This window comes from Dicentrarchus labrax, unplaced genomic scaffold (genome assembly GCF_905237075.1).
Source record: "Dicentrarchus labrax unplaced genomic scaffold, dlabrax2021, whole genome shotgun sequence".
Classification (NCBI taxonomy): domain Eukaryota; kingdom Metazoa; phylum Chordata; class Actinopteri; family Moronidae; genus Dicentrarchus; species Dicentrarchus labrax.
Window position 1 is genome coordinate 22557702 of NW_026136702.1, and position 14919 is coordinate 22572620.

At 41.4% G+C, this 14919-nt stretch overlaps 1 protein-coding gene across 1 annotated transcript in view; it reads left to right on the forward strand.

The window, feature by feature from the left end:
• Positions 1-11363, forward strand: part of LOC127352182 (pro-neuregulin-3, membrane-bound isoform) — a 354121-nt gene extending 342758 nt beyond the window's left edge. The window contains exons 8-9 of the mRNA XM_051380369.1: positions 2193-2378; positions 7852-11363. Of these exons, the coding sequence (XP_051236329.1) occupies positions 2193-2378; positions 7852-8530 (865 nt within the window). The 3' untranslated portion in view covers positions 8531-11363. The remainder of the gene's footprint in view (positions 1-2192; positions 2379-7851) is intronic.
• Positions 11364-14919: the final 3556 nt, after the last annotated feature.

A 14919-nucleotide genomic window follows, 5' to 3' on the forward strand; every position in this document is an offset into this window, starting at 1 on the left:
TCTGTTGACGTTGTTACAGACATTCACACCTGAGAGCCTCTCTGCTTCCATGGTTTTCTAACCTCTAACTGCTAAGCAACTCCACTGGAGCAGCTGGGGGTTAATCACCTTTTTCAAGGGGATCCAGGCGGTATTTGAGAGGATATTTTCCCAGACAAACTAGAAATACGATCAGACAACCTTCAAACCACAAAGTCTACTTCTCGTTTGGGTCGAACTCCCGCAAGACTTTTCTTTCCCCTTTTCTCTCTCTAGTTCTTGCTCTCTCTGTGAAGAGCTCACAAATGACATTCTTAGTGGGCGATCAGTGTTTATTTGTTTGCAATCACACCAGCTTAGACACTGACTTGGACACATAGCATTGTCAGGATAGCAGAGTGTGTTGGGATACCACAGTCAAAAAATAGCCAGAAAGACACGAATAATTATGTTTCAGAAATAACTTCTAAAATTCTGCCAACACTATTAAGTGCCTCACTGTAAACAGTGCTTCCAGTTATGGCTCAGAAGCCTATTTTTAGAGGCAAATCTATCTCTCAAAACAGCAAAGTTAACTATGAATAGGAGTTCGGAGAGGGGCATTTGCCAAAATCTCTTTTGAGAAATTGTATGTAAGCAAAGAGCACTTGCTCATGAACACCATGCTTTCCGATTACAGTGATGCAACTGATTTATCTATTTATGTCACAGTTCAACCTTTTTCTGAAAGGACCAGTGTGTAGGATTTTGTGACATCCATCGATGATGTTGCAGATTGCAACCAAAATAAAAAAACACAACAATTATTATTTTCAGGTGATTATTAATTAATGAAAACATACCTATGAATATTATATTCCATTGCTGCCAATAGATCTTCCTAAATGTCCTAAATGTCACACACTTTTTGGGAAATGGACTTATTTGCATTTTGACAAGCGGTAGAGATGCACGGCTCATGGTTTTTTAATACCCACCCCCACAATCACAAGAGCCAATTCACACCACCCAACCCTAAAAAAAAATTGTTTATAAACCACCTAGACCCTGCAAACTGCCAACTTTTTACATTATACTAGCACAACTGTCAAAACTGAGCCCCACAAAAGTCTCCAAGGGGCTGATCCTGCTGCTGGGAGCATCTAAGAGCTGTCAGAGAAGCTGACTTCTACCCAGCCCACAGTAGTGGGAAGAGCTAGGCTAAATAAACATATGAATGATTCCAAAAGGTGCTCTTTATTGTTGAATCATGTAACCCTTCCTTAAAGAAATGAACTCTCTCTCTCTGTCTCTGACACACACAAACAATGCATCCTTCACAACAGTCAATTTTAACAAAATAGTAGCCCACATGTGTACGTCTAAACTGTTTTTTTAACTTAGTGTTTGGCTGCTTTGTGTAGAAAAAAAAATGTTGAAAAAGAATGAGTCCACACTTCCAGGATTTAACCTATTTTGATGCATTTCAAGCAGCAACCAGCTAAGCTGAAAACGCGCTCACTAGATTCACTCTCTCTAGCCAGCATGTGTGTGTGTTTGTCAGAGAGAGGGGACAAGAAGGTGAGAGGTGGACTACCACAAACAGTGTTTCTGTAAGTTATAATAACTTACTCGGAACGCTGCTTTGTCACTTGACCTGCCCGCCCCAACCTGAATCACTAACAAGCGGGACTTTTGTCCACTTTATATTTTCCCTTTCCACCCCTGTATGTCTCTGTCCAGCATCCATTCCAACATCATAGTCAGCCTGTACAAGAAGATAATGGTTGTTGTTTTCTTGTTGTGTGTAAACATTGTATCTCAAGTGAAGCAGGAATGTTTCCAAGGGTTGTGGGTTACAGATTTTTTTCCTGAGTTTACTTTCTGGGTTTCTTAGTTCCTTGGACTACTGGCTTGAGAAGGGCAGTTACTTAATCTGATGGTCAGTGTTCAAATACATTCAGTTAATAAAGTGTTTTATCAATGGTCATATGTTGATACAGACTTCAATTAGGAGATTATTGTTTTGATTGCTTCAACAGGTTATGGTTCCAAAATTCTGGACACAACTGAAACTGACCCATCTGAAACAAAACAAAACCCTGTGTGCATATTCATTCTAAACAAGAGGACAATTTTATATTGGTCTGACAGTCAGCCTGTGAATATTCTGTCAGATACTATCTTCAACAATAACTCCTGAATCTTTTTGACTTCTTTATTTGTTTTCTTAGAAGTGGTTCCTTGTCTCACATTCCGGATCAGAGAACCCGGGCAGCCCACTGGACAGCTCCACGCAGGACCCCGCCCATACCCAGGGGAAGACTAAATCCAATTGGAGGATCGAAATATTCAGGCCCCGCCTACCAACACCTTCAAGAAGTAGACTCATCTGAGAGGGAGGCTGAAGCACAAAGAGGGTGAGGAGAATGCTACTGAAGGCCCAGACGAATGTTGTGCTCCTGTTATGAACACTGACAGTATATATAGTGGACAGAGCTTCCTGAAGCCAAGGCAGAAGTGTCTTAAATGTGCATTCTTTCTATTGGCCAGTAGGGGGAAGCTCCATGAACTGCAAAAAATAAATAATCAAATAGTATTGAGTCCTATGGAAGAATTACCCTTAATTAATGAATTAGCTTTTTCTTTTATGGTCTCTAAATACTTTCAAGTATTCTTCCATGCAGCATGATGTGCATTTAGTAAATGATGGTCCAATTTAGAGTCAAATACACAATAAAGCAGGGAATGCTTTAGGGCATGGCTACCTTGTGATTGACGAGTCATTCTCAGTGACTCTGTACATCACAATGCACGGAACTCAGACCTTGCCTTCAAACTAGGCAGAGCTGATCAAATATGAATCACTGCTCATATTTTAGGGTGTTGGTCGTTTCCAGCCCTCCAAATGAACTCAGATCAATTAGTCAGCATTTTTTGCGCAAATGTGGACACTCAAAACAAACAGTGTGCTGTTTAGCTGTAAAGCGCAAATATGTGTGACCAGGCGAGCTTCGCGGTCAATAAGAGCAGCTCAACTCGCAGTACGTCACTGCTGCTAGGTCCTAGCGGCCGTAATGCCAAACCCGAGGCTTCCTAACGGTACTCCACAAACCAGTGGGTAACGTCATGATAGGCTGACAATCGAATATGGACTGTGATTTTCTTCTCCACAGAAACATTCCCTGTTTAGGAAAGTATCACTGCGAGACATTTTGGTCATTTGAACTTTTTTTAGGAATCATATTTGCCTCAATGGTTTCTCTAGAAAGATTGAATGTGTGTTTGATATGGTCATATCGATACATTCGATATGACCATGTAATGTAGACCACTGAATCATACTGGGTTTACAGTCTCCTACTACACTGACAGACAAAAGGTTGTTTTAGATGTTTTTTCTCTTTCTTTCTGTCTCCGCCGTACTTCTTTGCTGTATCCTCAATGTGCTTAATCATTTCAGTGAAAGCCACTAACTGAAAAATACCAGGCCTGCCATGGACAAAGCTTTGGACTTCATTTTCAAGAGTGGATTTTTCAAAGCCAGTTCTGTGATTTATTTTTTTATTTTTAATTTTAGGACCGCATTTCTTTTTATTTTTTTAATCCCCTTTACCCCCCCCCGCCGCCTTCCAATCTGCTGAGCAAAGATAAAACAAGGTCATGTTATGTTGTGGATTGAAATACAGTGGCATGAGTTCAAAGGAAACTTTTTGGTTGGTGCTTTTAAGGACATGATACAGGCTAGACATCCAGACTCTTCTCCCTCTTCGCTCCTCTCTGGCATCTCATGCAGGCGCTAAATTCTGATTCTCAGCTTTTTATTGCTAAGCAGGTACACCAGCAATTAAATTCCAACATTTAAATGTGACACATAGGGTTACACTTCTCAGGCCAAACTGAATATGCACAGCCAGGGGATATGCAAATGATCAGTGTGAATGATTAGCAAGAAATGTATTCAGTGTGAAAGGCGCTTTGACCCATTTTTGGTGGGTCATGAGTCAGTGCTTTACCTACCTGGACTGGCAAGCCTCACTTCAGGCGTCCCAGCGGTTCTGGCTCAGGATAAAGCTCCACATGACCTACATGCATACTAATAGAAAGAGGAAATAGACATGGCCGAACAAGAACACACTCACATCTACAGCGTTGTCACATGTGGTGTGGTAAATTCATTGGTGTGCACAGAGGGGGTACAGAGTGGTGACTGCCCCTGCTCTTTTAGTTTCCTTTTGTTTTAATCTTTATTTAAGCAGGATATTTCAGGGACACTTGAGCTGCTTAAGTATGCCTTTCCACAGCGCAAGTGCTCTTCTAATCTGACCCAGTGCCACTCAAGTGCCTCTCTGGTCACCTTAAGTCCATCCCTTAGTGCCCTCGGCACAACCCAAGTGTCTTCATGTTGCTCCAAGTGCCCCCCAGGTGCCCCTGTGATCAGCCCAAATGTCCATTGGTGAGCCCAAGTGCCTACAGCAGCTCAGGTGTCCTCTGGTTGTCCCAAGTCTCCTCCGGTCTTCCCAGGTGTCTGCCCAGGTTAAACCCAACTGTTTACTCGTCAACCCAAGGGTCAAGCCAAACTGTGGTTGGTCCAAGCATCTTCTGGTGTCCTATGATCAACCACAGTTTCCCTCTGGTCAGCTGAAGTGATCTGTGGTTGGCCCCATATGATCCCCTGGTCAGTATATATGTAATATGGTCAGCCTCCGGTTGGCCTGAATGTTTTCTGGTCACTACAAGTGTCCTTCGCTGCCCAAATGCTGCTCGGCTCCCTTTTGTTATTTTTGCCTTTGCCCCTAGAGCATCTGTGCATGCCACTGCACAGAATGAAAACTCCCTTTCCGTAAAAAAACCCAGTCATGTAGCTACAGATGCTGCATGAAAATCAGACAGATGAACAGGTTGCGTTGAAAGGCAAGAGGTCACACTCACTCTCTCGCTCACACACACTCAGACTGAGTCACACACACTTCTGCTCACTCATTCACTCATTCTCTAATGTACGATTTCACATAACAGCAGATGCACAGACACACGACAGACTCCCTTTCCCATAGTATGGTAGTGTGGGTTGCCATGGAGACATTTGACCACGACTGCATAGAGACTGAGGGAGTGATGCAGAGACAGGAATAGAGAGAGAACCAGTTTGAATCCATTCTGACACAGACGGAAAGCGTTTAAAAAATATAGTAAAGGAAGAGAAACAGCAGCAGGGGGAGTGAAAGAAGAGTGATAGAGGAGTGTGCAGATAGCATATGACAGTTCGAAAATGCTTTAAAGAAAGGTTGCCCGTCTATGCCTGTTAGAGAAGCCCAGTGTTATCTCAACAAAATGGCTGACAGGGAGACAGAATGTCCTGTGTTGTTACTACTATTTTAAGATAAAGCTGTCTCCAAAATGGCTGACTGAGAGACTGCATGCATTTCTGTATTTTTGTCCACTGTTTACAGTATTTTATTAGAAACATAGCAATCTCCCTCCTTCGTTAACTTTGTCTTCAACAGCCATCAGTTAACCAGACACAGCTTCTGTATGTGTCTGTGTGTAGGTACATGTATGTATGTATATATGTTGCATCTCTACAAATGTTTCCCATTGTTACAAGGTCACTGAATCACTCACATAGACATTTACTTTGACTTTAGCAGCAAACAGATGAGATATGTTTATCTGTAGGGGGATGGATTAATGAAAATGACTGTTAACACTTGTACATGTAATGAGCTCCCGTAAAAGATAAAAGCCCAGTCACTTATCTCACCTCACTTGCACACAATCTCTCTGTAATACCCCTCTAGCTGCTCCCTCGTTGCTCCAGGGTCTATATTTGAACTCTGCTTCATAGATTTTTGCAATCTGATTGTGTTTCAACACATCAAAAGAGAGATTTGTCTGTGAATGTTATCTTGGGAATTAGCACCCTCGCGTCATCCTCTCTTATCGCTCGCGGGATCCTCTCTGTGGGCCCGCTAAATCTCCACTGTGGTTTTTGGTGAGGTTTTCATGTCTCGGAAAAATACTGCAGTGATAAAAGGACGATGTGATTTCCTTTGAGTCTGAAAAAGCACCTTCTCCTCCCACCACTATTTTTGCACGTCTCGATGGAAAGCGCAAGTGTGTGTGATGAGGTATTACAAAGGAGAGGGAGTCAAAGTTGGATTTTGACATAGCTGAAAAGGCTAGTCTTTGCAGAGGATTATGAATTATTACACAGATGAGGCTCCGCTGGATTTAGACACTGATAACACTGAAGAGCATGGTCAGTCTTAAAAAGAGGGAGAAAGATTATGTCTGGGCTCAGTGAAATTAGGTCAAGACCCGGATATACTATGCACTATATAGTATATACAGTGTGTGTATATATAGATATCACAATGGGCAGTAAAGCTTGCCAGTTGCTTTCGTGAGCTCAACAGGTGAGGCAAATGATGAGTCAAGTCAAGGCTATTGGGTCATCAGTACCTGCCACTGGCGCATGTCAGGGAACACTCAGGAGTAGCTCCAGCATCAGCACAGAGGCTTCCCTAACCCTTACAAATTGCTGAACCTTAACCATACATTAACCATGGTTTATTTGCCATAACCACAGTATTCCCTAACCTTAACCATGCCATAGTTGCCAGGCCTAGATATTGTAGAAAGCGATCATTTTAAAAAGGTTGGCATTGGACGTTAAATGAAAAAACCTTTGCCCTGACCATAATTCAATAATTTTTGCAGAAGCATTCTCTAGTTATTATTCTCTTGGGTTGGTACATGTAAAAAGGTTTCTAATGAGGTGTTTAAAATATTGCATGTCTATAACAAAAACTGGGAAAGTATCACTGTGGGAGCAGTGCAGCGGGGTGCATGGGGAACATGATTACTCACAGCAGTGTGTCTTTGCATCCAGAATAATTAAATCCAAACTCCAACTAAACTAAAACTGACATTAGAAATACTAGCTTCAGTCTAAATAAATCTGTTTCTGCAGCTGAACACTGCATGTAAACACATGTAAACCCTGCTTTTTCCCTGTAACCGGGTGTCATGTTCATGTAGCCATTAATAGTGAACAAGCAACAGATAAAAAATAAATGTACATTTAATTTAGAGCAGACAGCTAACAAACAGGCTGAGACTAACAGGGACAGGCAGGCTGCACAAATGGGGATAGGTTTATGGCTTGATTTGAGAAGGAACCAGAAGAACACATAAACACACTGCAGACATGTAACACAACAGGTCAAGTTAAGAAAACATGAAGAAAAAATTGCAGAGGAGGATGATGCAGGCACAGGAATGACTGTATGAGCGCAGAGATAGAGTTATAGAAAAGATCTGCCCATCATAATGTGAATCAGTGCAGTTATACAACCTCAGAGCAAGAGTGACTGAAAAAGGATTTCTAAACAAAGCAAATCATCTTGACCTAGAACTGGCACTACTAAAAAAAGGAAAAAAAAAGATTACCTCAATTGTCCTTGACCGAAGCTGAATGCCTTCAAGTTTTAAAAGAACAATTCTCACTTTTAACATACTTAACATCATTGAATCAATAATCTAAAAGGTGAACTCTCTGTTACCTTTTTCATTATATAAGGGAGTTTAGATTTTTTGTGTGTGTGCGGACTCAGACATAAAGAGATGAAAGAAAGATGTCAGACCCATCTTCTCTGCTCTCAGTATCCTCAGTTAGCCTATGAGATGGCAAAGGGCGGAGAGCTGTCCCTCTGTGTATTCTGCCGGGGATTCACCGTGGGAGTTTGAAAAGGCGATCGAGTTGAAATCACACTCAAAGACACAATGACTTGTTCTTCCAGGTGAAGTAAAGAAGTTTTTCTCCACCTGAATAACCTTTGCTCCGTTTCTCTGTTTTGTCCTTTTGTTTCTTGTCTCCCATATTTTTAGTTGCCAAATGCAGGGAGAGAACCAATTTGACGACCCCAGACGAGATGCCTTCCTACATATGCAATCTCCTGTTTCCATGGAGACAACTTCGCCCCCGCCTTGGAGTGGCCGCATGGAGGTGCGTTCCGGCCTTTGCGCTCCGCCTCAGCACGGCGATGCGAATCCCGCCACCCGCAGCCTGCGCAGGCCTGGACGCCGTCACAGCCACTCCCCGCCTCCTCCGTTCCGCTCCTGCTCTATCCCCATCATCCCCTCCGTCCAGTGTCACCATGACAACGAGGTGTCTTGTATGCAAACGAGCATCACCCCAGCAGCCACAGCGATGTCAGTTACCTGTGGAGCCATGCCCTGCAAGGAAGAGCGGAGAGAGAAGCTAGCACGCGCAGCGTTTTCGTCTTCTTCCTGCTCGTCCGCCATTGGCCAGCAGCAGGATGAGGTGGCGCTGCTGCTGGAGGAGGCCCAGGAGCATCTCAGGGCGTTGGCTCACAGGAAGCAGGAAGAGGGTGGGGTTAGCGGTGGGAGCTCGGCGGCCGTGCTGGTGGAAGCCAGAGAAACTTTGGTTTGCTTCCTGAACCTTAACGGAGGAAGCGCTGGGGCGTTGAGCTGTAACGGACCCACGCAGACCCAGTTACTCAGCCCCAGCCTATCACACAGAGACCTGGGCCAAACCAGCCAATGAAAGGACAGGATTTAGGACATTCACTTTGGTTTGACAGCATTTGACAGACTCTGGTGTTCTGCATCTGTGGGACACAAATGGAAACGCTGAATAAAAAAAAAAGTAAAATCTTGGAAACTCTGAATATGTGCAGATGATATGCATACTGTGTGGATAGAAACATACAAACACTTGTTGAGTGGCGGCCTTTACACCGACTGACAGTATGGAAAAAGAGAAAAAAATATTTACATGCATTTATTTACAAAACAAGAGAAACACGTCTACTTAGGCAAAAAGAAACCAAATAGTCTGTCAAATCCATGGTGTTTTTAATTGTAAAAAGAATATATAAATATATATATAAATATATATGGATATAAATATATGGAATTCAAAAAGTGACCAAGTACAAAGTTGAAGAACACAGGAATGATGTAACTATTTTTCTTTTTTTTCTTCTCCCTGTTTTGTATTAACTCTGTCACATTTTGGTTTTGCTCAATTCTAACGAAAAACGAACTTCATTAACGTCCCGCCGCACGTCCACGAGCCGTGATTCCGTGAGCGTGCACAGAATCCAAAACGGCAAAACGTGGAAGGAGCCTCCACACAAATCCCCCCTCCCTCTTGCATTATGAAAACCTGTCTACCCAGCCAAGAATTACAGTACAGCCCTCTGTGGTTACCAACCACACTTTGAGGATTTACGACACAAAACAAAAACTCCCCAGCTGTGTGTGTGTGTGTGTGTGTGCTGGAGGTGCAGCAAGGGACGAGAGGGAGAAGAAGGGAAAACAAGAAACAACTTCTTCTGCAGTTGGTCGGATTTGGGAGGGTCAAAGACAGCCCAGATGCTGACTCCCCTTCGTCCAGCATTTCAAACCAATCTAGATTATTTTTCTTTTTGTTAGAAATTATATTTTCACATACATATGCACATACACACACACACACACACACACACACACACACACACACACACACACACACACACTCACCTGTGCATTATTTTTCAGTCGGTTGAATGGATGGACAGAAGGACAAAGGAAGGACAGAGGGCTAAGGGTTACCACAGGAGCTAATGTGACATTTTTTAGTTTATTTTTGTTTTTGGTTATTAATGAACAATGCTGCTTTCTGGGGCTGATGGGAGGGAGAACCACTCGGTTATGGTATTGAAACAAGAAATAAATGTCTCTATGTTGTATCCTATGAATTGGACGCTTTTGAATCTCTGTATGAAGTTACAGACAAATGTTTCTCGTGACAAAAAGTAAAAAAAAAAAAAAAAAATGGTTGCAATTCTGGTAAAGATTTTTCAAAATAAGAGTTGTTTTGGTGAATTGCTTGGACATTGGACATTCTGACTCCTTAAAAGCACCCTGTCCAAACATGCATGCTGGATAACATCAGTCTGGTTTACACCGACACACTCTACTTATCCTCTGGCCTTTTCACACACAATCTGGACTAAACTGGCTTGCAAATCGGTCACAAAGTTCTTTATATTACCCGTGAAAGAAGCTGGTAGTTCCCTCACCATGTTGCCCAGAATACAGAAATCAGAAATATTAGGTTTTAAAACATGGTTTCATTTCAAGACGCCATACTGTACATCTAATTATGAAAAGATCTCGATGTCAAACTTTCCAAAGCACAAATGTTTCCATCCGTTTAACTTTGTGTCTATTAATGTAACGGGTCGTGAAACAGGTTTTAAGTAAATGTGGTAATGTAGTAATCATATTAGATCTTTTTTTATTCCAACAGTCCAACTTTCCAGATATTTGACATTACATAAATAAAGGGGAAAGTTGGCGTTGCTATTAAGGAATTCTAACAATATGATTATAGTCGATGGTGGTTTTATTTAAAATCCACCTGCATCACACATTAATGGGAGGAGAAGTTGAACAAGGAATTAGTTTTTCGGGCAGAAAACTGCGACATGTGAATGTTATGGAATCCGTTCAGCTCCTTGCAGCTAAATTGAAACCTTTCAGATGTGTTTGATTAAAGTAAAAAATTCAAATGTTTAATTTGGAAAAACAAGCCAACTCAGTTTTAAAAGCAAAAGCTGGAACTTTCTACAATAAGCAGAAGTAGCACCAATTTTCTGTTTAGCAGTGTTTTTTATCTCATCAAAATCAATGGGTTAGTGGCTTGTTATTACTCTTGGACAACACTTTAAAACATACTTCTGAATATTTTAAGTTTTTGATATGAAATAAGTCACACTGAACACTCAAAGCAGCCCTCCTTCAAGCTTTACGAAGGTGGCACCCTGTTAACAAACTGCTTTTACCCAACATGTTGCCATCTTCTGTACTCGTGTGTGACCGACGCTCCTCAGTGCAGAAAGGTCTGATTCAATAACCCGACACCCTGGACAAGTTCTCCTGAGAATTCACTCTAATCAAATCGCTCACAATGGCTGATCCTTCACCATTCAGCTCTGCCATCTTTTTTTTATAAACGCCTGAATGGCAAGGCTAAATCTTCTTCAGCGCACACTAGCACACACAAAAATCAGCCCAGAGCTTGCTTGCTTTCTTTATTTCTTCCTTTCTTTCATCCTTTCTTTTTTTAATTTAAAGACTTAGTTTGCCATGCTGCCATTAAACCCTTAAAACGAGCTTTTCTATATCAATTGTTGAACCTCTGCAGTTTTGGTTATTTGATACTGACGACCATGAAATCCATAATGTCCACAACAGAACAAACACTGGTGACTTATGGAGGTTGATGTGCTTCTGTGCATAGACACAGTGCAAAAAAACATGTGAATTTGTTTGTTTGACCAACTGTAATCAGTGTATGAGCTTTTAACAGATAAAAGTCTGCAAGCATTGTCTGGATTTGTTTTCTTATCAGAGATCCAAATACTTATCGACTGCATGTTCTCATAACATATACAAAATTCTCTAAAGGAAAACTCCTGCAGAGCCCGACAGAGCAGGAATATGCACGGGTCATGACCGGATGACAAACAGCCATTCTCCTTTTCCTTTTCTCACCTTGGGAAGACTGTAATTACTCCTGACATACAGGTACTTCAGCACATTGTACATCTGAGCATCAGCAATTATACAACAGAGAAGAGGGAAAAACTAATTTAATGCAGGCATCTCTGCTTTCCACTCTGAACATCTTTAAATGGTTTGTACATGTGCCTGTAATTGAACACTGCTCACTGCGTAACCTCACATCCTGCTGGTTTACCATTATCAGAAGCAGCACAGGAAGAGAAATGAGGGTGTGCATTCAGTTTGGAAAACCTTACCTTCTCTTTTTATTACTCACAGGTTTAGAGAGCATATCTGCCTTTCTTCGACATAGTCGGAATTCTATTTAAAATATTATGTGGTGTGTACGTATGTGTGGGATGTATGTGTGCAAGTGGAAGTATGTATACAGTTAATTATTTTCCAATTTTATTCTTAAATAAATTGTGAATTTATCAGGGCTCATTTTGATCATTAAAACACAGTTTAAATTCATACACTATGCAGTAGTTTAAGCATTTACTGTTATTTACCAATGCCTAATCATTGCCATTATCTCTATTTTCTTCTGTGTCTAAGAGTGTGTGGTAAAGAAGGCCGTGTCGCAAAATTGACAGATCAGTGCCATCTTGCAGTACACTTATATGTTTGGTGGATGAATCTGAATTAAATTCTGTTTAAATTGATCTGCACAAAAGCTCAGATTTAAAAATTAATAAAAACAAAACACATACAAAAATCTGGCCCTTTGCTGCATGTCATCCCCTCTCTCTCCCCTCTTTTGTCATTCTACAGCTACCACTGTCAATTAAAGGCAATAAAAGCCCCCAATTATTATTATTTTTAAATCTGAGTGAAAGTCAGAGAATATAATTTAAAGCAAAACGTATTCTGTTTAATTAATTCAACTGTTTGTTTCATTGTCAGTTGTGCTTTTTCTCTGTTGTCCTATATGTACTGTGGTAATCACTGCAGTCTTACAGCAAGACACTACAACATTAGGTTGGTACAAAAGCTGTGCAAATTCCTGCTTTTTTAAAAAAAAAAAAGCTTGTGAAATTTTAATGAAGATTGGTAAAAAAAAAAACAAAAGCTATTAGTGCCGTAAGTGCTGTGTGTGTGTGTGTGTGTGTGTGTGTGTGTGTGTGTGTGTGTGTGTGTGTGTGTGTGTGTGTGTGTGTGTGTGTGTGTGTGTGTGTGTGTGTGTGTGTGTGTGTGTGTGTGTGCGTGTATGCGTGTATGCATGCAGGCATGCAGGCATGCAGTTGTGCTGTTTCTAACACTATTCCAACATCTGACTGCCTGCACTCTCGCTTCCCCTCTCTTCCCAAAGCACAGATTTATGGCCTGCACTGCAGTTTATCTGCTTCAGCTCTAGTCAGTCAGACGGCAAAAAGTAAGGCAGTGAAGACCATCAGTCCAGTGTGTGTGTGTGTGTGTGGTGTGTGTGGGTGTGTGTGAAAGACTGATGGCAGGGAATAGAGGTTAGACCATCAGGCCAGAGAGATAAGAGCTACAGCTTGATCCCCCAAAAGCGCTGGACTGCCAGGCCAGGCAACCCCATCAGACCTCATCTGAGCTGCGCGCCAGTTCAGTGTCAGTGAACTCAGATACTATGAACATTTGTATGCATTTCCTACGCTTGTGTGTCAACATGTCTTTCTCTACCGCTGTATGCCCTCCTGTCTTCGCACAACCCCCCGCAGCTTGATCAGCTAAGCATACAGATAACAAACATACAAATAAAAAGCAATGATGCTTTTTCAAAGGTGGTTTGAAATGGAACAAGCCTGAGATAGGTAGAGACAGAGAAAGCGGGGGGGGCTCAGCATGGGGCTAATTCAGGCTATTTCCATTTGAACAAGCTGAAGTCTGGAGTGTGAAAGAAAAGCTAATCCTTGGTAGAGATTCTGGGCCTTTGGATGGGTAATTCACCCACCAAACTTTGTGTGTATGTTCACCTGATATTATCCTCTAGAGGTAGAGTTCGTCTTCTTTAACAAAACGTTTGAGTTCCTAGCCTCCCCATGAAGACTATCTTTTGCTATTTTCAAGAATGAATAAACTGAAAATCTATCAAATTATTTTGAGTCATCGCACTGGAAGTGTTGTTGGAGTACATCAATAAAACACCATCAAAGTATACCAAGAAAAAACATAACCAGATTTCAACACCCACAAGTATGCAGAGTGCTAATATTAGCCTGTCATTTAAGATGGACTGCTCTCTATCTTCTTTTAATTTGTGAGCTAAATATTCTGGTGTCAGGATCTGCCAGGAGCAAATCTATTTGCATCTGCCGAGCTACTAATCTTCACACATTCCCAGGCACACAGCAGCCCATAATGAGTGGTTGCAGGGCAGAAACTGTAAAAGACGCTTGCATAAGGTTCAAATGAGAGTATGTGTGTGGTACTGTAATTGTGACATCTCAGTATGTAGTGTGAGACAACGTGTGTCAAGTGGGTCAGTGTATTCAGCTACAGCGTGCGAGGGCCTTTGTGTCTCCTCAGGCAGACGATCGTACGTCAGCATGTCAGTTCCTTATTTGTTTGACCCAAATCCATTTTTTAAAATTGTCATCTGACAGTGTTACACACTAAAACTTGCACAAAAAAGTGTTTTTGAAATTCTTAGCGAAAATTTGCACTACAAGATAAAATACAGCCCTCAAGCAGTGATGATTCTGTCCTAGTGAGGAAGGAAAGTCTCGGTCTACTTCACTTTGTCAGGAACCCAGTTTCATAAAGAATGCTGGAAGCTCACATCTGAAGAACCAGACCAATTATGTGGTTTTTGAACAGCATCTGACAGTATGATTGATACAAATCGATCAAAATTGAACAAGTAGAGCTATTTTTCTCCATTATTTCATGCTGTATGCTTCGTACATTCTCAGCTATCTTGCCTTTATCTGGGTGTTTTATGAGGTTGTATTCTTTACACATCACCGGGTAATAGAAGTAAGGAAAATGTTTTCAAAACGCAGCATGGCCAAATCTCTTTCATCTCTTAACATTTCTGGATGTCTTATTCACAGTCGAATATAATCCACTGCATTCCTCAAACATGGTTTCAAATCTAGTTCCTTGTTTAATCCCATCTGGCTTTAAGTGTCCAATTTAAAATCTAAATTATCCATTCCATTGTTAAAGATAGCTTCCCATATATTCAAGGGTGGAGACTGAATGGTTAGTTTCTATAAAGAGTCTTATGATAGATGCAAACACACACACACACACACACACACACACACACACACACACACATACAGCTACGCTTCATGTTGCCTTGGGGAATTAATCTTTTTTTTAATTTTATTTTTTTTAAAAGCTTGTCTACATATTTCCTACTGCTAAGGTTTCTTTAAGTTTTTGGATGTCTGAGAGTTCCAGAAACTG